This window comes from Nyctereutes procyonoides, unplaced genomic scaffold (assembly GCF_905146905.1).
Source record: "Nyctereutes procyonoides isolate TBG_1078 unplaced genomic scaffold, NYPRO_anot_genome, whole genome shotgun sequence".
Taxonomy (NCBI): Eukaryota; Metazoa; Chordata; class Mammalia; order Carnivora; family Canidae; genus Nyctereutes; species Nyctereutes procyonoides.
Window position 1 is genome coordinate 24,368,828 of NW_026575140.1, and position 21,946 is coordinate 24,390,773.

Genomic DNA, 21,946 nt, shown 5'->3' on the forward strand with positions numbered 1-21,946 from the left:
TGTGTCCAAAGTGCCTTGTGTCCTCTGCGGGGCCGGGTGGCTGGCTGCTGTGCTCTGCAGCCAGCTGGGGTCCCTGGGGCCAGGTCAGGGCAGTGGGCCAAACTCTGAAAGGTGCTTAGCACCCCCATACCAGGTGGTGGCTACAACACCTTCCAGAAATCCAGGAGGCCACCGGGGACAGCTGTGAGCAGAGGGACAGGCCCAGGAGCTCCTGCCCCTTGCAGTCGAGTGGAACCATCATCCTGCCCAGAAGAAAGGCGGCTGCCCAGCTCCTCCCATCTCGGCCCCCGCTGAAGACAGCCTATTGGTGCCCTGCTGCCGAACAGCACCCGGAGCTCAGACCATCCGCTCCTGCGAGACACAAGAGCAAGAAGTGCAACCAGTTCTCAGGGACTTGGGGCTGGCAGGTCCTCTGCAATCTGCACGTCCTGCTTTCCTGCAGGTTGCCTTCCAGGGCCCTTCCTAACATAGGTTGTAGGACCCCCAGATCCAGAGATGCTTTTAGGCCGCAGGGTGCATGTGGACTCCTCACCCACGCTGTGGTGCACTCTGGGTGGGGGCACCCCAGAGCATAGGGCTGTCTGACCTTGTGGCAGTGGGGAAGATAAGCTCCAGTGGTCATCAGCCCTTGTGTGTATCAAGCTGGGAGGGAACCCTGACTTCCAGGAAGTCCCGGCCTAAAGCACATGGGTATGTGTGGGGATGTGTGTGCACGTGCACATGAGTATGAATGTAGGTGCACACATGCACATGGCAGGAAACCCTGGAGGCAGCCATGCTGATGTACAAAGTGGCCTGGCAGGAGGGGCCTCCTCATTCTCATTGGACACACGGGATTCACATGAAGACCCATGGAGGCTGCTTGTGCTGTGGCTTTCAGCTGGAGTGTCCCTACCCCGACACCGTGGGATTCAGAGATCCAGCTCACCTACATACCACGTGCCATGTCGGGGTCCACTGATGCCCTCCCCTGGGGAGACTGTCCTGGGCACCGAGTCACTGGGCCGGGGGTGTGTTCTGTGTGGCCCCATCGGCCTGGGCCTAGGTGGTAGGGATGAGAGGCCACGTGTGGACACTATCCTGTGGCTCTTGCCCCGTGGCTATGCGAGGGGCCAGAGCTCCACAGTATCCTCACCACACCTGCTCCCTGGAACTGGTGTCCTCAACCTGATGGGGCTGGATGCTCCTACTGAAGGACCTGAGGGGTGGCCAGCTGTCACCACCCTTCTGAGGGGCTGCTGGTGGGGACTGCTGTGGTCTCGAGCTCTGGAGACCCACCTGCTTAGAGGAAGCACACAGCACACAGCCCTGCCTGGGGAAGCAGCTCTGGTGGCCCAGAGCACCATGTCTGCATCGACATCCCATATTTAAGTGACTCCTTCTGCCCTCTAGCCCTCTAATGAGGCTGGGTGCCAAGGGCACATGCTGGGACAGTGGGAGGATGCCCAAGGAAGCTGCAGAGTCGCAAGAGCTAGCTGTGGGGCTTTGCCCTGGGGGCACCCACACTCCCTGCAGGCCACCACGGCCACATCTGGGCCCCAGAACAAGCCTGAGTCCAGCCTGCTAGCTTCCGGGGGACCCCATCTCATGATGAGGAGGGGATGAAAACCACACCACCTGGCAAAACTTTGCCAAGATTTGTCACCAGGGATCAGATGTGGTTTGCGAGAGGATGTGTTCTTGGGGAGCCTCGGGCTAAGGAAAGCCTAGGGAGGCGGGCAGCACCATCCCCCACCATGTGGCCAAGCCAAGTGCCTGCAGACAGAAAAACACCTGCAGGAGGTCATGGCTGTGCCTCACTCCCCACTGTTCACCCTTCCAGATGAACCTAGCGGTCACGGCTGCTATAGACGCTTCGAAATGTTTTATTGGAGTTTTTTTTAAAAGAGCAATTAATTTATGCCGTGAACTGAAAGAGTAAGACGGCGTCTTCCAGCCTCACCCATCCCCCCCAGGGTGCCCTACCGACACGGTTTGTGGTCCGCAGGGAACGGACAGCAGGGCTGGGGCTGGGACCCCAGCGGGAGGAGGCCTGCGCTTCTGGGGGGGCCGTGGAGCAGAGGAGCAGCCACTGCACGCGGCCAAGGGCCCTGGGGGTTCTTCCTGGCGGTGAGGAAGGGGAACCTGACAAAGCAGCCCCAGGGGACTCAGCAGAGCAGTGGTCCCAAGCAAAGCCCCGGGGTGCACTCTGGCTCTGGTGTCTGTACCTCTCTTTCCCTCTCCCATGCTGACCCCACGACTGTTTTTGTTTTTTTTAAAAAATATAATTTTGTAAATGTTCCATAAAAATACTATTGTTCCTAGTCAAACACGGGTATTGCAATGTGAAGAGTAACTGCTCGGTCTTTGCACTATAAAATATGAAAAGATCATCACACTGGATAATATAGAAAAATGCCAGAATTTCTAGGTATCACAAAAGCCAGTACCGAGTGCGCAACGTGGAAGCGCTGCCAGATACCGGCCAGGACTCCCCTCGCACTTCCTGCTTGGCAGCCAGGCCTGCGGGACGTGGCGGGGGCGGCACGGGTCTCTCTGCAGACATGGAGGACAGCATGGCTTTGAGACAGACAGACAGATGGCCGACTGCTCTCAGGCCCCATGAGCCGGCCCCATGAGGGCAGCCCACTTAGCCCAAAGCACCGAGGGAACCAGCAACGCTCGGCCAGGAGCACTGATGGCCACCCTCCAACAATGAGGCCCCTGGCAGGCTCGGGGACAGGCTGTCCTGCAATGACAGAGGCTCCACTTGTCCCACAGGTGGGTTCCCACACAAGCGCTGGGCATCAGAGGGCCTGCATGGCCGTGTCCCTCAGGGTGGCTCCGTCCCCCGAGGTGGGAGGGCTCAGGTCCAAGGGCTGGGCGGTGCCTTCAGTTCTCGGAGAGAGACAGGGCTAGGGCAGCCTGGAAAGCAGCCTCCTCATCGATGCTGTAGTCCTGGAAGATAGGCAGTGAAGATGAGGGGATGTACTGGCTGTCTCCCAGGGCCCCCAGATGGAACAGCACATTCAATGCCATGGGGTCGCTGCCTTGACAGCCCTAGGGGACAGGCTGCCCACACATGTGATCCACATCTGGCTTGTCCATGTTCTTCACCTCCCCAAGGGCACAACGGGGCTCCCGCGCAGCATGCTACATTGCAGACACCTGCCTGGGGACTGAGCACCCAGTGCGCCGATGGGAGGAGTGAACTCCTTCACCTTGGACTACGTGCACCGGAGTTGAGATGAACTGAGAAGACAGGTATGTCCACGGCCCCTGGTAATGAGGACCGGGGCGATGGGGCCGGGAGGGTCTGTAGGCTGGGGTGTGGGGCACGGTTTCTGGGCCACAGCATGCAGAAGGAGACAGGGCCCCTGCAGCTCCTCTCCAAGCTCCAAGTAGGAAGCTGTTGCCTCTGCAGGCCTGCTCTGTCTCCAGACCACTGTGGGCCCAGTACAGGGGAGACCAAGCAGAGCAAAGGGGGGCCCTAGTGGGACTGCTCTGCGTAGCCCTAATGCCCTTGGGCGGCCGGGCAGAGTGGGCACGGCTAGCGTGTGTGTTGGCGGGGCGGCCAGGGTGGGACACCCACCACAAAAGTGTCGTAGGAGAACTTGTGCCGGTGCAGGAGGTGCTGCAGGAAGTTGGCGCTCTTATAGCTGGGGTCCCCCCAGGGCATTGCAGAGCAGATGGGGCACACCTGAAAGAGAAGGTGCGGCTGAAGCAGCGCTGGGGTTGGGGCCCTCCAGCGTTCCCATCCCCCGGCCCCTGACCCCAGTGGCCACTCACCACGCGGTTGGGGTCACTGCGATGGTTGTCCACACAGTGCTTCAGCAGCTCCTGCTGGTCCAGGTTACGGGCGCCACAGTAGGGGCAGGTGAAGGTGGACCTGTTGGGGACGGCGCTGGGGCGGTGGTGGGAGATGAGTGGGGACCGACCACCTGTGGTATGGCCCACCCTGGCCTCCCTGCCCACCCTGGCTCCCCCCTAGACTCTGTGGCCCATCCCTTCCCCCCACCTGGCTGGGCCCTGGCCTTTCTGGGGATGCCTGCCCACCCTGTTGGGCCCTCCCTGGGGTCCCCTTCCTGCAAGGCAGTGAGGCTCTCTGCTGAGGAGACATAACAGCCTCTTACACCTCCTCTAGGACAGCAACATGGGCCAGGAGCTGCCCCTCCAAGGGACAAGGGCCCCGAGCACTCATAGCCAGCCTACCTGGGGATGGGCTGGGACGTGGGAACCACAGGGACAAACTTGGGACAGTTGGCCATTTGCTCCTGGACCTTCATGCAGGAGGAGACGTGCACCCTCATCTTGGCCAGCGTCACCTAGGAAGAGGCAGGGGAAGCTCAGAGGATTTGGGGACCAGCAACAGGGCCAGGACCCCAAAGGTCATGGTCATGTAAGCAGATGGGGACTTCACTCAGGGGCCTAGTGACCCTGGAGAGAGGTGGGGCTGGGTATGGTCCCCAGGTGTCCAGGGTAATGGGAGAAGGGCCTCCTGAGGGCAGCCTGGCTCCCAGCTCCACTCATGCCTGCCCCACTGGCCGGTGAGTGTGGATAAGCCCAAACATATTGTGGCAGAGCAGGGCCACTGTGTGTGGGAAGCCAAGGAGGGGCCTGGCTTGCTCCCTCCCAGGAGAAAGCCTGCCTGCCAAGGAAGGAAGCCAAGTGCCTCACTGCAGAACACGGGGTTGCCCCAGTCTGTCCAGACCCTGACCTTCAGGACAGAGCAACTAGGGGTCACCTCGTATCGTTATGTCTGTATTAAGCTGAGAGACAGTAGTCAGAAGGCAAAGTCAAGATCAGCTCCTGGGGCTGGGCCAGGGTGAGGGGCTTCAGGCAGGGTGCAGAGACAGGCCAGGATGGGTGGTGGTGGTCAGCACCAGAGAGGTCCCACCCATTCTGCCTGGGGCCCTACCCACTGTTGGCAGGGCTAAGGGTGCCGTGGGGAGGATGGGGGAAGGTGCCCTGATGTGAGTGGTGCTGCGGGGGAGGGGCAGAGCACAGGCCCCTCTCTGCCGGACAGGACAGCAGGACAGTGGGATAGGACAACAGGACAATGGGACAGGAGAGTAAGACAGCGGGGCAGGACAGTGGGAAAAGGCCCCCAGCTGCAGTCTCCCTGGCCCCAGGAGGGCCTGTGGGGTGGGGTACCTTCTTGTTGCAGCCCCTACAGGGTGCCTTGTACGACGAAAGCTGCTTCTCCACATGAGCGGCCTTGTCCACCTTCTTGGGGTCGAAAGGTAGGCGGCAGAGCGGGCAAAGGGGGGACGGCACCTGTAGGCACGGCTGGAGGCACTCCCCGCAGAACCTGCAGGGACAGGGATACGGGTCTGAGGGCCGCTGGCTGCTTTGAGCCTCGCAGGGCGGCTCCCCTCTGCTGGCCATGGCACCTTTCTGGAGACCGTCATTTCTCTCTCTCTTTTTTTTTTAATTATTTATTTATTTATGATAGTCACAGAGAGAGAGAGAGGCAGAGACATAGGCAGAGGGAGAAGCAGGCTCCATGCACCAGGAGCCCGACGTGGGATTTGATCCCTGGTCTCCAGGATCGCGCCCTGGGCCAAAGGCAGGCGCTAAACCGCTGCGCCACCCAGGGATCCCTCTGTTCTTAAATCCCACTGACTGGACAGCACCCCCTGGCTAAAAGATGATCTTGGTGCCCTCCCAGCTGAGGGTTTCTGGGGCTTGCTGCCATATCCAGGATGCCGGGGGAGTGGTGGCCATGGCTGTCCAGGTCCTGTTCTGGCCGTGCAGCTCCAGGCCCAACAAAAGCTCCAGCCATGGTGGGCAACCTGAGACAGCCTACCCGTCTCACAGCCATGTGGTGATGCCACCACCTCAGGTGCTCTGGGGACACAAGGGCAGCCCAGGGGGCTCTGGAGAATAAGATCAATAACAGTGTCGGGAGAGAAAAGCACAGGGTTCAAGGAGCCCAAGGCTGTCCAGGTGGAATGTCACCAGCCTTGTGACTGTGCTGGAGCCAAGGCGTGGTGACAGAAGGGGCCTTACTTGGGCTCTTGACTGCTTAGCAGTGACACTAATGGCCCCAGGCACACACTCAGGTACCTGAGGCTCCCTGCAGCCTTGAGCTCTTGGTACTGTCCCTGGAGATGCCACATTATGAGGACAGCCAGCAGATACGGATACGCTTGTGCCGCAGCAGCGAGCCCTCCTCCCTGCAAGCCCCCCAGTGCCGCAGAGGCACGAGCGGCATTCAGGCAGGAGGACAGCCAGTCCATAGGGATGCCAGGCTGGAGAGCACCCAATGGGCAGCAAAAAGGAGCTTGGTCCCAGGACCCCCCTGGCCTAGCTTCTTAGGGAGTGGATGATTAACTATGATCCTGATCTGGAATGTGCAGAAGCTGAAACGGAGTCCCAGAGCCCCAGACGAGAGAGCACGCAGTCCACACCCAAGACAAACTGAGCCCCTTCCGAGACTGCATGTGATGAGGGTGCTGCAACGTATAATCATCTGCATGCACCAAGCCGGTGGGGCTGTGGGGGCCATGGCATGTGAGGGTGTTCCCACACATACGGCTGCTCAGCAAGCTAAGTGGCTGGCATTCTCTCTGCCACCAGGCAAGCTCTCTCAGAGCTTCACCTCCTTCCCAGGAAAAAGCAGCTGGAGGTGATCCAGAGTCCCTCCTGCTGCCCAAGCCTGGGCCCTCCCCCTCCCTGTTGGCTTCCGGTAAAGCCCCACCTGGCTCGTCACCATGTGCACGAACATTTGCACAGGAGATGGCCTGGCTTGACCTGAGGCCTATCAGTGGATGTAGCTTTCCCAGCAGCTTCTTTCCCCCACGGCAAGGAGCATGGCCCGCCTGTCACTTACCTCACCTGGTGAGAACTCACTGGGCACCCTGGCACGTGTGTAAAGGAGGCACCCGCATACCCACCCCACAGCACTCTGGTAAGTGTTCCAGGGCTGCCTCTCTTGCCATTGCAAGGGTCTGATTAGCCTATCGGTTGATGGAGGCCTCTCACTTCGCCTGTCACTGAAGGAGAGCTCTGCGACTGTCACAGTGGGTGCTCATGGCAGCACCACCACAAGAGCCACGGGGTGGAAACAAGCCACGTTGCCCATGGCTAATGGACACACAGAAGTGGCCTATCCCCGGGGTTGAGTGAGCCACTGATGGATGCTGCCACGAGGGTGAGTCTTGGGAACGCCATGCTCAGGACCTGTGTTGTGTGACTCCGCGGACGTGGAAATCCAGACAGACCCATCGACGGACAGAAGGTGCATCAGTGGCTGCTGGGGTGGGGACTATGGGGTTTGCCTGCCCACGGAGATGGTGGCTCAACACTGGAGACTCCAGGAACCACTGACGTGTGTATTTCCAATGAGGGAATTATATTTCAACAAAGCTGTAAGACACACATGCAGAAGGAGAGGCCACAGGAGCACTCAAGGGATGAGTCCTTGGCACCTCGTCAGAAGGCAGGGTCCAGGGCAGGCCCGAGGACCACATCTCTGACAACAGGTTGGGGTGAAGGGCACCCCTCTGCCAGCAGAAGGAACCCTGCCTGAACCCAGATTCGCCTGCCCACCCCCCAGCTCTGCGGACCTCTGGAAGCACCATAAGCTGGCAGCCTGGTCTCCACACGGTGACCGTGGTGCTCTGAGCAGCGCTTGCCTCTTCCAAGGAGGTTCTGCTGACGTGGGCCCAAGCTGGGGCCGAATACCTCCCCCACTGACAGAGCCAGCAGAGGGGTCTGCTCCTCCACACCAGGCCCACAGTCACAGGTGAAGCCGCTGGACAGCGACCACACAGGCTGTAGTGGCACCAGCACCGCGTCTCAGTCCTGCGCTGGCCTCTTGCACACAGCCTGACGAGCTGCTGGTGCGGGGCCTCAGGGACCCAGAGTTGTCCTGCGTGGCAGCGCCCAACATCCACTGCCTTTCCAGGATGATCTGAACAGCTCACATCCTGGTCCACCCACATACAGATCTAGGTGACCTGCCCGTGGGCTCAGGCCTTCCCGTGCCGAACGGAGGCCTGAGCTCCTAGTCGGCCGAGCAGGGACTAACAGAATTCCTGGGGCTTCAGAGAGGCACACTCCTTGGTCTGGGTGCAGATGGGCAGAGGGCTGTCAAGGTTCGGTGGTCCCCAGGGTCTCCAGGGTCACTGCTGCAGGAGTGCTGCGTGGGGCGGGGAGTGGCAAAGAGGCCAGTGCAGCCTGACTGCCTGAGCGTACACCCTGGCTTTGCCGCGACACTTGGGAACTCGGCCTCTTGTACAACCGAAACGACAACAGCACCTACCTCACGAGGCTATACGTGCAGAGTATGCGGAAACCATCTGTCCTCATTGCTCCCCACGTTCACCCCTAAGTGTGAGCATGCCTGTTGTTCTGTGATCTCTGCTCAGTTAACTGCATGTGGGGATGCTGACATGGAAGGACCAATGGGACAGCCCTCATAAGAGAGGACAAAAGGAGAGCAGAGCCCAGAGGGAGCCCAAGGCAGAGCCTGCCTCAAACACAGGCCCTCAGGGGAGGGCCCAGCAGAGGGTAATAACTTCTGGTTCAGAGGTGACTTACTGTGCAGGATGTCCCTGAGTATGAGGAATAACTGGCTCCCTTGGGGGCGCCTGGGGAGCTCTTCCACGAGCCCCATGGATGGCGTCCTCACCCAAAACCCCCCACGGTGACCTGTCCTCTTCTGTTTGATATTGCTCACACGTGGCTGCTCTCACTACCAGAAACTCCGTTTTGTGGAGGCCACGTGTTTACAGCGAGACCATGTGGGACATGTGGCTGGACCGCCACCAGGTAGGTGTGAGCCTGTAAGTCTTCTGTGCTGGTACCTTCGTGACACCAGACAAGAAGATGAGGAAGAGGAAGAGACAGGGACAGAAGAGCCCAGAAAACAAGGCCGCCGAGGGAGCTAGAGGGGAAGTCTTCTAAGAAGGAAGCTGTGGAAGAGGTTTTCGAAGGACCAGTCTCAGAAACAGAAAAGACAGGAGATTCTGCCAAAAAAAACACGAGTGTGGGAAGGACTTAGAGGACATGATGCGTTCACAACAGTTTGACGCAGCGCTGTGTCCTAAAGACCATGTCTTAAGAAAAGACTTATCTGGAAAAAAGAGAAAACACAGATACACGCAAACCAGGAGACTGCAAATGCTGTGACCCAAGGTTGGGTGTCTGTGCCAAGGGGACACCACCCGAAAACTGAGAAAGACTCCCTAAAATGGGGCCCAGGATAAACCCCACAGTTCTCTCAGTGATGGATTGGAAATGCAGAACACACCTGAGAGCACCCACTACGATGTGCTTACAAGAAGGGAGTCCTGTTTGGAGGCTGCCCCAGACAAGGTGTGTGTCACACCCGCACGACAAAGTGAGGCACAGTGAGTGCCCTTTGTGGTCACTTGGAAGTGCCGTCCTGGTGTCCGGATGCCTGTGCTGCCTAACCCAGCAGGGAAGACGAGGGAAGGGAAGGGAAGGCTTTCCGGACGCTGACACCATCCCCAGGCGATGAGCAGCTCTCCTTTCTATCAGGAGCTTCCTAGGTCAGCTGCCCCTGTTTGCAAAATGTTCTAGGGGCAGCTCCCTGCTGGGCGCACCCCGCCCAACCCCTGGGAGTGGAAGCCCCACCTCATCAGGCCAGACCTTCCTGAGATCTCTTCCTGCCCTGCTGATTTCACTCAAGAGCTGTGTTACTCCGCCAGGAGAGAGTGGAAGAGGAGACACTAGGATCTCGGCTCCCTTCCAACCAGGCTGGCAGCTCCCGGAAGGCCCGAGTGCAGCTCTGGGCTGAGAGGAGAGCCACCTCCTTGGGTTTCTGTTGCTGAAACACCCCGGCAGGGCCCCACCGGAGGGCATGGTGCAGCTGACCCCCCAGCAGGGTGCCTGGTATCCGGTCCTCAGGGCCAGCCCGTCTCGTCTGGCTGCTCAATAATGGATGCGACCCAAGACCTTCATCAGAAAGGGCACCAGACTCCAAACAAGTCCCTCTCCTAACTTAGGGAACTCCTTGTCCCCTAAACGACAAGCAGACAGCGAGAGCGGGAGGCCGCTGACAGCAGGAGCCACGGGCACTGATCGACACGTGCCCCCCGCCCCCCGCCCAGGCTCCAGGCCCAGCCGAAGGCGACGCGCGCAGAGGTCGCCCGCTGCCCTCCGAACAGGAGGTGGCCGGTCGGCCGACCCCGGGGGCCCCGGGACGCGTGCGGGGCTGGCTCGGGGCAGGCGGGCAGGAGGCCGGGCCGAGGCGGAGGGACGCGCCCCGCCCAGTCCTCCGCGCGCCCGGCCCGGGGCTGCACCGGCGGCCGCCGCCCCCCGCCCCCGGCGGCGTCCCGGCCCCGCGGCCTCCCCGCGCCGGCGCACTCACGTGTGGCCGCAGCTGCCGATGGCCACAGGCCGGTGGTACACCTCCAGGCAGATCGGGCAGCTGTACTGCGCCTCCAGGCCGCTGTCGCCGCCCGCCGGCCCGCCCGCCGGCTGCCGCTGCTGAGCCGAAGCCACCAGGCTGCGGAACATCGCCATCCCCGGGCCGGGCCTGCCTCCTCCGCCGCCGCCGCCGCCGCCGCCGCCGCCGCCGCCGCCGCCGCCGCCGCCGCCGCCCCTGTTCCGGCCCGGCCGGGCCAGGTCCGCGCGTCACGGCCGCGACGGCGCCGCACTGACGTCATCAGGGAGCGCCCCGCCCCCGTCAGGTCGCGGCGCCGCGCCGCTGACGTCATTAGCCCCGCTCCGCCTGGGGCCGGCGCCGGCTGCGTCTGGCTGACGTGATCCGGGCGCGCCTCCGCGCCGCCGCTGCTGACTACGCGGCGACCCAGCGCAGACATGTGTCAGGTTGGCGAGGACTACGGGGACCCGGTGCCAGAGGGGCCGCCGCCACCGCGGCCTGGGTGAGAGCTGGGCGTCCGCACCCGCCCCTGCCCTTCCCGGCGCTCTGGGCCGGCGGCACGGCTCATCCCGGGGGCCCGGCCCGCGCTCCTCCGTCCGTCCCGGGCGCCGCGCCGCGGGAAGCCGGGAGACGGCCGAGGCCGGGGTCGCGGAGCGCCGGGGTGGGGGGGTGCCCCCTGCCCCGCAGCACCGGGGGCGCACACCCCAAGAACGGGCTGCCCTTGGCGCCCCCGCCCGCCGCTCCCATCCACTCGGCGGGCGGTCCCTCCCGCCGCGCCAGCCGTGCGGAGCCTGCGCCGAGGCCCCCGGTGCTCTCTGAGCTGGTTTAGCGCACGAGCCCCGCCCCTCCCGCCGCCCTGGTGGTTTGGGTGAGACGGAGCCCAGCTGCCCGCAGGAGCCCCGGTCCACCAGGGTGGGGTGACAGTGTAGTGCCACCTCCCCGAAGCCCGCGGGGTGGGAGCGCTGCAACCTGTGTGTCCCCCGCCCCCCTTGTCTCCAAAGCCGTGAGCTCAGATGTGTGAAGTGCAAGGATGGCCTACCGGTTGTGGTGATCCGAGCCGGAGACGCCTTCTGCAGGTGAGGCCTGGCGTGGGTGGGAGGCCGAGCCCTCTGGCACAGCAGCCAGGATTGCCCTGTTTATGTGCCTTTGTCTCTTGTGTTCAGAAGCATTTACTTCTGACCTCACTCAGTGATTCTGATGCGTGGGTTCCCGGTAATCCTCCTGTGGTCCCCTGTGGGCCAAGCGGCAGGAGGGTATCTGATGGCACTTATGGAGAATGTTGGTAGTGAGGGTGGGGTGAGAGACAGGCAGGACCAGCATTCGGGGCAGCTGGAACACATCTAGGGGCAGATTAGAGCATCCTGGGATCTGGGCCAGGTGCTCTGGTGATGTTCGCTTTTTTTTTTTTTTTTTTTTAATTAATTCATTCAAGACAGAGAGGCAGAGACACAGGCAGAGGGAGAAGCAGGCTCCATGCAGGAAGCCCAATGTGGGACTCGATCCCGCTACTCCAGGATCACGCCCTGGGCCGAAGGCAGATGCTCAACGGCTGAGCCACCCATCCAGGCATCCCTAAGACTTTATGTATTTAATTGAGAGAGCAAGGAGGGGGAGGAGCAGAGGGAAAAGAGGAAAGACTCTGAAGGAGATTCCTCACTGAGTGCAGAGGCCATTGCAGGGCCCTGTCCCACAACCCTGAGATCATGACCTGAGCCAAAACCAAGAGTCAGACACGGAACTGACTGAGCTCCCCAGGCACCCCTGGTGTGTCTTAGTAGGGAAAAGATAGTAGACTTAGGGGCATAGCCCCAGGTGTGGGGCAGCTCTCAGGGCACATTCTTCTCTTGGTTCAGGGAGCTTTCAAATGTAGGTGCCTGGGTCTCTCTCTGGCACATTCTGCCTGGTCTGTTTGGCCGGAGTGATTCTAAGCTGTGGCCAAGCCTGCGAACCAGGTAGAAGGTGACCAGGAATGCAGATTACTAGGGTCCGCCCTAGAAGTTCTGATTCAGTGGGTTTGAGGAAGAAGCCAGGACTCTGCATTTGCATGAACTTCTCAGGCATCTCTGGAGATGGTATCAGCTCAGTCGGCCAGTGTGGCGCTCTGGGACACAGGATACCCCCTGCTGCCTGTTCAGTGTTTCCACCCTCACCCCAAGAGGTGGTACCTCTCCCTGTGGGAGTTTGGGAAAGGGCCTTCAACTCTGCTTAGGGGAGGGTCAGGCTGGCCTTGCCCTGCACTTTCTTGTCCGTCCATTCTTCCCACTGCATCTTCCTGAGTGTTTGGAGGTGCATCTGGGCTCTGGGCCCCTCGGGCATCAGTTCACACTGGTAAGGATTGCTGGGGACCAAGGTGGGGCTCCCTGTGCAGCATGGGGCTGGTCCTGGGGTAGACACAGTTGGCAGGAACCCCACAGCCCTGGTTTCCCTTGCCAGTTTCTGGGCAGAGCCTCTGTCAAGATGCTGCTTTTAAAGATGGAAGTTGGTAAAAGAAGGAAAATATAACCCAGCAGCGTGTCAGGCTTTGTCCCCATCAGGTGTGGAGGTGGTGGCCTGGGCTATGCAGCCACAGCTTTCGGTTGTCTGTTGCAGGGACTGTTTCAGGGCCTTTTATGTCCACAAGTTCAGAGCCGTGCTTGGGAAGAATCGGTTGATCTTTCCGGGAGAGAAGGTAGTGTATGGGATGACTCTTCTGCAGAGTCCCCCCTGGGCCCTGGCTGTCAGCCCCTGCCTCCCTTCTCAGGGACGCTCATGTGGGGGATGCAGTCTCTCCAGTAACCTTCCTTCTCTCTTAGGTGCTCCTGGCGTGGTCTGGGGGGCCTTCATCAAGCTCCATGGTCTGGCAGGTCCTTGAGGTACTTCTCCACAGCATCTGGGGCCCTGGCTACCACCCAGCTAAGCTCCAGGGTTGGGGGCCCAGCACTGAAGGGCTCTTGCCTGCAGCTAGTGAGAGCAGCCCACCCCTAGCCAGGATGCCTGGAGGGTTCTCAGATGTGTATACAAGAGATATACAAAACAGAAGCTGTGTCTGCACTACTCAGCTGTGCCCAGTTTAGTAGTGTTCGCTGACTGTGTAGAATCATAGTCCCTGGGAATGTGTGGCGGCATGGTGGAACCTTGCTTGAGATGTTGCTGACTTCACGGGCCTCCCCCCTGGTCCTGGGTCCAGGACAAGACTGGACCGTGAAATACAAGCAGGTGCCTTGGGGAACCCAAAAGGGGCCTGCCTGGCTGGAGTTGGGCAGCTTCTCTGAAGTTTAAGGGGAGACCCAAAAGAGCAGTGGGCTTGGCAGGTGAAGTGAAGTCAGGTGGGGAGGGGGAGGGAAGAGGGTGCTCACTGGAGAGCTGTGCTCCAGGCAGTGGACAGCCCACTCAAAGACGGCTAGGGCTTCTCCTGAGGGCCCTGGCTGCCTCGGAGGCCTTGACCCAGGGCCGGGACATACACAGACCCGCTGCACTTACAGTGAGTGGCATGGATTTAAAAGGGTGGTCTGTACCAGGGCCTCTAGGGTGGTGCTTCTGTGGTTGCTGTCCTGCTCTCATTTCATGGCCTCCTAAACCTAGCCTGGTGCACGTGCCCACTCCCTTGGCCTTTTGTCTGGCACCTGGAGCCCCTCATTCTTCTAGTGGCAATGCCTTAATTATAGTCTGTTTTCCTCTTGCACCCTTAGGGGTCAGAGGTACTCAGGCCGCGCCTCTCAGGACATTACTAGGAGAGGTGGGAGGACAAACTGCTGTGGAGCAGGTCTCACTGGGGCGGTGAGGATGCCCCGGCAGGCCACTTGGACCAAGTTGGGCTGTGTGGCCTCCCCATGGGCCTTGATTGGCAGGCACCCTGTTTGAATGGTCTGTCTGCTCTAGGTGAGGGGTCACCACCCCTTCCTGGAGGACATTAGTTCAGATGGAAAACAGTTTGTGCTGGGAAAGGCATTGGCTTCTGACTGTGGGGCTGAGGTCCTGGTCCTTTTCTCTCCAGGGCCTGAGTCGAGATTCTGCCAAAAGACTGCGTTTTGTGCCAGGGGTCGTGTACGTTGATGGTATGTGTAGCCATCCCTGGTCCATTCCCAGCTGCTCAGGATGAGCCCTCCTGAGACAGCTGGCTTTGTGACCTAAAGGAGGCCCTGGTGGGGGCGTGTTTTGGAGACATCTCATGGGACTGGCAGCAAAGGCACCGTTGTCTTGTTTTAGCCTTATATCAGAGTCAGTCAGGAGTGTTTGTGTAGCCTCCATGGATCAGGAGGCATGGGTGGAAAGGGTCAGGCGCCAGATGCTGGCCTGCTCCGCCCCTTGTTCCCTGAGATAGGCTCCCAGATGGGTCTTGGCCACTGTGGCCGTCATGCCTCTCCCCGCTCCTCCCCTGTGCCCTACAGAGAACCCACTTCCCACTCTGCAAACACTTCCCTCTAGAACAGGTTAGCGTCCTATAGTTTCCACAGAAAAGCTTGGTAGTGCCTCACACAGCATTGGCCTTGTCCCATCTTCAGCTCTTCTGTAGCCATGACTCTTTTGTGCCTTAATTTTTCAGAGGGAGCAGCTTGTGGCCAGAGCTGGGAGAATAGAGCAAAAACCCTGGCTGAAGTAAAGCTGATCCTCCGGAGCTTTGGCTTCCCGTGGCACATCGTTGCCTTGGAAGAGGTGGGCGGGCCTGTCTCTGGGGGTGGGCCGCTGGGGCGTACTCTGAGGGGCCTGTGCCGATTTGCTGTGTCTTGCTGTGTCGGCCGTGGGCCTCCCCCTTGGCCTGTTTGCTCTCGGCACTAAGTGGGCCAGGCCTTATGCACTCTCCCTGCCCCAGAAGGTGTTCACCCTGCCGCCGTCTGTGCTGCGCTGCTCTGCCCAGGAGCCAGTGGGGACTGAAGGGACCTACAAGGTAGCTGTGGATAGTTTCCTCCAGCAGCAGCATACGGTGGGGGGCAGCCCCAGCCCCACACAGCAGGAGGAGCAGCTGAGCCAGCCCTGCACCCAGGACCCCCAGGACCCAGCTGGGCCACCCCCAGCTGCCCACATAGAGGCTCTCTCCCGACTGTTTGACTCTGTGAAGACGCTGACAGCCAAAGAGGAGCTTCTACAGACCCTGCGGTGAGCCCCTGTCCTCATGCTGGGGGCTTGGCCCTGCTTCATCTGGCCCCCTGAGACCCTGTGCCCTGCTCTACAGGGGCCACCTGCTCCTCCACGTGGCCCGGACCCACGGCTACTCCAAGGTGATGACAGGAGACAGCTGTACTCGCTTGGCCATCAAGCTCATGACCAGCTTGGCGCTGGGGAGAGGGGCCTTCCTCGCCTGGGACACGGTACATGGGTCCAAGATTTTCAGGGGCCCCTCCGGCCCCCATTACCTGAAGGTGGTGTCGTGAGTCCAGTCCCAGAGTCTCCCTTGTGGGAGCCTGTGACCCCCTTAGCTGCCAGGGAAGGAGGGGCTGTGAGCCGTCTGCAGGGCGAGCTTTGGGATGTACCCCCACTGCAGGGCTTCTCTGACGAGCGGCATGGTGACGTGGTGGTGGTGCGGCCCATGCGTGAGCACACACTGAAGGAGGTCGCCTTCTACAACCGCCTCTTCGCAGTCCCATCCATCTTCACGCCGGCCATTGACACAAAGGTGAGTGAGTGATAGCACCTGGGCGGGTGGCCCCCTTCTAGCATGGGGTCAAGCCGGCACACCTCAGTGGCCCAAGCTGTGTCCACAGCAGCTTTGTGGCCTAAGCACTGACAGCAGGATGCCCTGCCTTCTGGGAGCATGAGAATGGCGCTCCCCCTGCTACCACAGAAAGGTAGCCTGGTACCCTCGACGAAAAGGGGGCTCGCAGGGAGGTTGTCATAGCAGCTGTGGTCAGCGACGGGGACGGTTCAGAAGTGGCTGCTGTGGCTCCCTCTAGCCCTGACCCAGCACCTTTGGGGCTGATGGTGTGAAGCCTTGGCCTCCCTTCCTGATGGCTCCTTGGCCTGGCCTCAGAGTGCCGCCATTGCAGCCCTCATCTGACTATCTCTAGGCCCCTGAAAAGGCCAGCATCCACCGGTTGATGGAGGGCTTCCTGCTCCGGCTGCAGGCTCAGTTCCCCTCCACAGTCAGCACTGTGTACAGGTATATGCAAGTGTGGGAGGGGCTGGAGCGGTGTGCTGTGCCTGCCCCCTGCTGCGCGTGCTCTGGGGGGAATGAAGCTCCATCCTGACGGGTCTCCCACACCCACAGGACCAGTGAGAAGCTGGTCAAGGCTCCCAGGGACGGCTGTGCTGCTGGCCCCCGCTGCCTGCTCTGTATGTGCTCGCTGGATGTCGACACTGCTGGTCTGTGTGGATGGGGAGGGGCTATGACCAGTGGGAGCTGGGGGCGCAGCTGCAGGAGGACCCTCAGCCTATCTCTGCTTGCAGACAGTGCCACCGCTTTTGGGGCTCAGACCCAGGATTTTTCCCAGACACAGCCCTCCACCCCACTGGCTGAGGCTGGGGCAGCCCCCATGCCCTGCTGTTCTGCAGAAGTGGGCAGGGCCCAGAAGTGCTGCCAGAGTACCCTGCTGTGCAGAAGGTGAGTCCATTCCTATCCTGCCGCATAGCCAGCCCCCTGCTGCTGGCCAGGGTAGGGCCCCAAGCAGGTGTTCAGGTGCAGCTCTGCTCCCACAGGGAGGACTCCCAGGTCATCGAGCAGCTGTGCTATGGCTGCCGTGTGAATATGAAGGATGTGGTGAGTCCTTTCCCCACCTGGGGTACTGACAGGGGAGTCCCACTCCCAGGGGCTTGGTGCCACGTGGCCCCTCACCCACGGTGGTTCTCTGTTACAGCCATCTTTGGATTCTTTGCCACCTTACATCTTGGCTGAGGCCCAGTTCCGCAGCCAAAGGTATGAGCTAGCCCCCATGCTTGGGGAGTGCGGGTGGGTCCTGCTGGGCATCTGCACGTGCAGGGCAGGTTCCCAGTGTGTGGCTTCCCCCCAGGCCCTCGCAGGATATCCAGGAGTATCTGGTTGAGAACAGTGACGAGGAGGTGCACACCACTGGGAGCTGAGCCTGGGGCCACCCCAAGCAGGAGGGCAAGGATGGGCAAGCAGCATGTGATTGTATAAATAAAAACATTTTTAATTAGAAAATCCTACAGTACGCGTGGCGAAGGGAAGGCTGGCCCCCCTGACCCAGGGTGCCGGCTGTGCTAGGCCCAGCAGGGATGATGGAAGGGACCGGGGTCCTGTGCCGGGCCGAGGAGGGGCCCCCGCTTCCTTCTGGCAGCAGCATCAGGGCCTGGTGGCCTGGGACGGGGTGTCTGCACCCAGCGCTGGGCTGGGCAGCTCCTTCATGCACATGCGCAGGAGCCCGGCTCCTACTCCTTCTCACGGGTCCACTTGATCATCGTCTCAGGTGAGCGGTACAGGAAGATAAGCTTGGCATAAAGTTCCTCTTCCAGCTCCAGCTCCCGTGTCTCCCGCACCAGGAAGATGTCCTGGCAGAGCTTGAGAATACGGTCAACACACGGCAGCTCCTCAAACATGATGGAGTGTGAGATCTCACTGAAGAAGCCGCGTACAAACTTGCCGATAACCAACACAATGGACACGTAGAGCCCCATGATCCTGCCGGGCAGGGGCGGGGTGAGTCGGGGATGCTGCTGGAGCTGCACCCCGCCTGCCCACAGCTGCAGCTCACTTACCCGTAGCCAGCCAGGAAGCCAAGGCTGGGCGGGCTGACCTTGTCACTGAAGATGACCATGGGCAGCAGGTTGCACTCGGCCTGGCAGTCCTGCAGCTCGATGACCCACCACTCAAGGAAGCCAGCGGCCCCTGAGCCCACGCGCTCCCTCCGCAGCTGGATGCGCACGCCTAGGTAGTCGGCCTCCTCGTCTGGGGCAGAGCCAGAGTTGGTAAGGCCACCACCCTCTCCCTGGGCTAAGGGCCACCGCCCCCCCAACCCCAACACACTCACTGGGCTGCAGCTGCTTCACTGGGTTGGCTTCAGGCCCATTAGGGGCACGGATGTACTTGGGAAAGAGGTGGGGGATGACCCTGAAGGGAGAAGGCCCACCGTTTAGGCCCAGCCTTCCTCTCAGCCCCTCCCTCCCCCAGGGCCCTAACTCACACGGACTGGTCCGAGGTGCCCTCAAGCAGGCTGGCCAGCTGCCGCCGCTCAGTGCTATTTGGGGCCCAGTCCAGGGTGTGCTTCTCATTGGTGTACTCCACGGTGCCGCCCTTGGCCAGGTCCCTACAGGCCAGGGCATAGCATGAGCCACTGAGGGCAATGTGCCACCCAGGTCCTGCCCAAGCCCAGGACGCACCTCTGGAAGTTCCAGGTGAAGCGCAGGGTGATGTCAGCTGTGCCATTGTACAGCTCCCGCTTCATCTGGGCCCGGCTGGGTGGGCTGATGCGCCACAGTGCCCCTGAACTGCCCTCGATCTGTGCCGTGACGATGTCCTCGGGGCTGTACTGGCTGATGAACTGCATGGCCAACTGGACCCAGGATGGCACTTGAGCGAGGTGCACCTAAGCGCCCCCATCCCCCCAGCAGCTGCAGGGTGGGGCCCACTCACCGGGTTAGGGTCAAACTGTCTGGACAGCTCCTCATAGGCCTGCTGTGTGAACGGCACGATGGATGGCTGCTGGGCACTCATGGTGAAGAGGGGCTGTGGGGGATAGCAGGATGTATGACCATGATGGGACAAGGGACCTCTCAAACCCCTGGTGGCCAGTACCCAGGTAGGACCCCAGGAAGGTGAGTGGGGTGGAGTCTGCAGCCAGCAGCCCCTCTTCCCCTGCTGGAGCAAACTGGTGACTCACCTCATAGCCACCCAGCTTAAGGGTGACAGTAACATCGATGGGCTGGTTGACGACACCAACCACAGAGCGTACCAGGGACATGAAAAGCAACGGGAACCAGATGATAGCCACGAGGAACAGGATGATGAGACCGCCCATGCCGTACTTGACAATCTTCTTCTTCTTCTGCCCCTTGGGCTGGGGATATTTCTGGGGGGTGCGACAGGGGTAAAGGGCTCAGTGCTGCCTGCTTCCCCCCGCCCTGTTGCTCCTGGGGCTCACCAGGGTCCCAGGAAGCCAAACCTCAGTGTATCAGAGTTCAGTGCAGAACTATGGCACTTGAGATGGCATGGAGTAGAACCCAGAAATAAACCCGCATGCTGAGTGGCACCAGAATAGTCTGTTCAACAACATTGTAGAACAATGGGATGTCCACATGCCAAAAAAAAGCAGGACCCATATTATCTAAGACCTCAGTACAACTCTTAGGGCAAAGCTTCCTTATTGTGGATTTGACGAAAGATTCTCAGATCTAACTGGAAGGCATGAGCAGCGAAAGAAAAAACCCTGTATGTTATAAAAAATGAGACTTCTATGCTTCAAAAGATAGGATGCTCAAAGCAAAGAGATGGGGCACCTGGATGGCACATATAGTTAATTCTGACTTGGTTTCATTTCATGCCATGGTCTCAGGATCGTGGGATCGAGCCTGTATCAGGCTCCATGCTCAGCAAGGAGTCTGCTACTTTCTCCCTCTACCCCTGCCCCCTGTTTGTGTTCTATGTTTCTCTATTTTTTTTATTTTTATTTTTTTAAAGATTTTATTTATTCATGAGACAGAGAGAGAGAGGGATGCAGAGACACAAGCAGAGGGAGAAGCAGGCTCCATGCAGGGAGCCCGACGTGGGACTCGATCCCAGGTCTCCAGGATCACGCCCTGGGCCAAAGGCAGGCACCAAACCGCTGAGCCATCCAGGGATCCCCTATGTTTCTCTCTCTAAATAAATGTCTTAAAAAATAACAACAAATAGCCCAGAGAATTGGGAGAAGCTACCTGAAAATCCTATTTGGTAAGCATATAGAGTCCAGAATGCAGAAAGAATTCTTGACAACAATAAGAGGACAAGCAACCCAACGACAAAAGGAGCAAAGAAAAGGCCGACAAGCACAGGGAAAAGTGTCACCATCGTTCACCACTGGAGAAACCCCATGGAGTGACCACCACAGAGTCCCAAGCGCTGGTGGTAACTGGGGGGGTGAGGGGGGGCAATCGCTGGCGACAGCAGAGGCCAAACAAGGAGCTGCCCCCTGACCCTTCCACCCCGCTGTGGGTGTGCACAGTGTGAACCAACCTGCCATCCCTTGCTATTTGGAATAGCTGGATAAACGAAAGGTGAGGACAATCACAGGAAGGAATGCTACTCAAGCCATGAAACCCCAAATTCTGACATAGACCACACAGACAAGCTTTGAAACTACAGAAACCAGACCTGGGCCACGTGATGTATGACTGAGTGTACAGGAACTGTCCAGAACAGGCAAAGCTGTGCAGAGCTGGTGGGGCTGCCAAAGGCAATGAAGGCGGTGGCAATGGGGGTCTTTGAGGAGCATGAGCGTGCTTTAGACCTGCCTGGTGACAGCTGCCAGCTCTGTGACTCCAAGTCTCCGCAATGTACATATGGACTGGGGCGGGGGGGGGTCCCACTGAAGCCGCTCCCACAGCAGAAAACTCAGCTGACATTCGGTACCCCCATGTCCCAGTCCTCATGCCCATGACCCAAGTGGCCAGGCCTCCTGGGCCTGCCCTGCCAGCTCCCTGTCCTCTCCCGAGCTGACCCACATACTCGGGACTGCCAGCACTGCATGGCTCTCATGTAGCCCATTTGCTCCACTCCCTGAGCCCAGGCACCTTCTCAGTCTCACGGCTGCACTTGATGATGAAGATGTTGGCATAGATGTCCTCCACACACATCCAGCTGGACAGGGACAGCGTGGTGTCTGTCCATACCCAGTCCATCACGGCCCGCAGCTCCACCAGGAATGGCACAAGCCGGAACCTGCCCGAGGTGGAGCACCCGTCAGGAGGGCCTGGGAGAGGCAGCTTGGCTCCTTGAGCCCCATGTGAGCCCACACTCACCCCTGGAAGAGGAAGAGGTTCAGGTGATTGTACTTCTTGGTGAGGAAGTTGCCAAGGATACGGGTCGGATAGCCACAGCGGATCTGGTAGGCAGACAGGGAGAAGTAGATGCACTTCACGAAGTACCACAGCTGAGCCACTGCGTTCTGGTTGAACATCCTGTAGGGGACAGGAAGGTCGGGTCAAGGCACCCTGCCCAAGGCTGGAACCCCAAGGTCCCTGGGGACCCAGCCCCAGCATGGCCAGAAACCCACCTCTCTGTGACAGCGGGCAGAATAAAGAACATCCAGAGATGGATGGCCAGCACCAGGACAACCTGGAAGGCCAGCTTGCCCAGCACGGTCTTGCGGAGGTAGAGGGCACGGTCAATGACCATGGTGCTGAACTGGATGAGCAGCATGACCAGGAAGGCCTCCGGCACCTGGTCGTCTGACAGCGAGGATGTGATGTCTGTGGCTGCCGAGTGTTTCTGTGCCGGGAGAGCAGAGGTCAGGGGGCAGCAGGAGATAGGCAGCAGGGTGACCACCAGGCTCTGTGCTCACCCCAAAGGCCCAGAAGCCGAAGATGATGATGATGAAGTCGACCACATCAGCCAGAAACATGAGTGCGTAGACATCGGTGGCTGCACGGTACTTGGTGTGCAAGATGTCATCGAAGAAGCGCCGCAGGGGCCGGTACATACTCTGGGCCCTGTGGGTGAGGGCAGGATGCAGGGGGTTCAGGGCCTGCCACAGCTCCTCCCACTCG

General features: G+C 60.0%; 3 protein-coding genes across 10 annotated transcripts in view; 1 reads left to right on the forward strand and 2 right to left on the reverse strand.

Moving 5' to 3' along the window:
• Nucleotides 1-1,861: 1,861 nt before the first annotated feature.
• On the reverse strand, nt 1,862-10,519 carry RNF166 (ring finger protein 166). The gene is made up of 6 exons (XM_055307103.1): nt 10,322-10,519; nt 5,134-5,290; nt 4,192-4,304; nt 3,769-3,883; nt 3,572-3,679; nt 1,862-2,937 (listed from the first exon to the last, which is right to left on the reverse strand). The coding sequence occupies exons 1-6, from the start codon at nt 10,474-10,476 to the stop codon at nt 2,872-2,874; spliced, it is 714 nt and encodes a 237-aa protein (XP_055163078.1). The 5' UTR covers nt 10,477-10,519; the 3' UTR covers nt 1,862-2,871.
• A 139-nt stretch (nt 10,520-10,658) lies between these two features.
• On the forward strand, nt 10,659-17,393 carry CTU2 (cytosolic thiouridylase subunit 2). 4 transcript variants are annotated; one of them, XM_055307101.1, is made up of 15 exons: nt 10,662-10,838; nt 11,338-11,412; nt 12,926-13,004; nt 13,129-13,188; nt 14,310-14,370; nt 14,859-14,968; nt 15,129-15,409; nt 15,486-15,621; nt 15,795-15,926; nt 16,318-16,409; nt 16,518-16,612; nt 16,697-16,850; nt 16,946-17,006; nt 17,104-17,162; nt 17,257-17,393. In XM_055307101.1, exons 1-15 carry the CDS (start codon nt 10,774-10,776, stop codon nt 17,324-17,326), a joined length of 1,530 nt encoding a protein of 509 aa, XP_055163076.1. In that variant the 5' UTR covers nt 10,662-10,773; the 3' UTR covers nt 17,327-17,393. The 4 variants fall into 4 exon arrangements, 3 of the variants coding, with proteins under 3 accessions (XP_055163075.1, XP_055163077.1, XP_055163076.1); XR_008662006.1 differs by having other exon boundaries at nt 10,659-10,838; nt 16,518-16,850; nt 16,932-17,006; nt 17,257-17,334; XM_055307100.1 differs by having other exon boundaries at nt 10,660-10,838; nt 16,518-16,850.
• PIEZO1 (piezo type mechanosensitive ion channel component 1) overlaps nt 17,374-21,946 on the reverse strand; it is a 54,977-nt gene continuing 50,404 nt past the window's right edge. For all 5 annotated transcript variants that reach the window (XM_055307099.1, XM_055307097.1, XM_055307098.1 and 2 more), the window contains 11 exons: nt 21,742-21,889; nt 21,454-21,668; nt 21,200-21,358; nt 20,972-21,119; nt 19,084-19,272; nt 18,837-18,929; nt 18,584-18,756; nt 18,388-18,510; nt 18,235-18,314; nt 17,963-18,152; nt 17,374-17,885 (listed from right to left, as the gene is read on the reverse strand). In XM_055307099.1, coding sequence (XP_055163074.1) covers nt 17,636-17,885; nt 17,963-18,152; nt 18,235-18,314; nt 18,388-18,510; nt 18,584-18,756; nt 18,837-18,929; nt 19,084-19,272; nt 20,972-21,119; nt 21,200-21,358; nt 21,454-21,668; nt 21,742-21,889 — 1,768 coding nt within the window. In that variant the 3' untranslated portion in view covers nt 17,374-17,635. The remainder of the gene's footprint in view (nt 17,886-17,962; nt 18,153-18,234; nt 18,315-18,387; nt 18,511-18,583; nt 18,757-18,836; nt 18,930-19,083; nt 19,273-20,971; nt 21,120-21,199; nt 21,359-21,453; nt 21,669-21,741; nt 21,890-21,946) is intronic.

Coding starts and splice junctions, on each gene's coding strand:
- RNF166 (XM_055307103.1), bottom strand. CDS start 10,476: ATGGCGATGTTCCGCAGCCTGGTGGCTTCGGCTCAGCAGCGGCAGCCG. Junction 5,291..10,321: donor ATCGGCAGCTGCGGCCACAC/GTGAGTGCGCCG, acceptor CTGTCCCTGCAG/GTTCTGCGGGGAGTGCCTCC. Junction 3,884..4,191: donor ACGTCCCAGCCCATCCCCAG/GTAGGCTGGCTA, acceptor CCACCGCCCCAG/CGCCGTCCCCAACAGGTCCA.
- CTU2 (XM_055307100.1), top strand. CDS start 10,774: ATGTGTCAGGTTGGCGAGGACTACGGGGACCCGGTGCCAGAGGGGCCG. Junction 15,622..15,794: donor CCTTCCTCGCCTGGGACACG/GTACATGGGTCC, acceptor CCCCCACTGCAG/GGCTTCTCTGACGAGCGGCA. Junction 17,163..17,256: donor GCCCAGTTCCGCAGCCAAAG/GTATGAGCTAGC, acceptor GCTTCCCCCCAG/GCCCTCGCAGGATATCCAGG.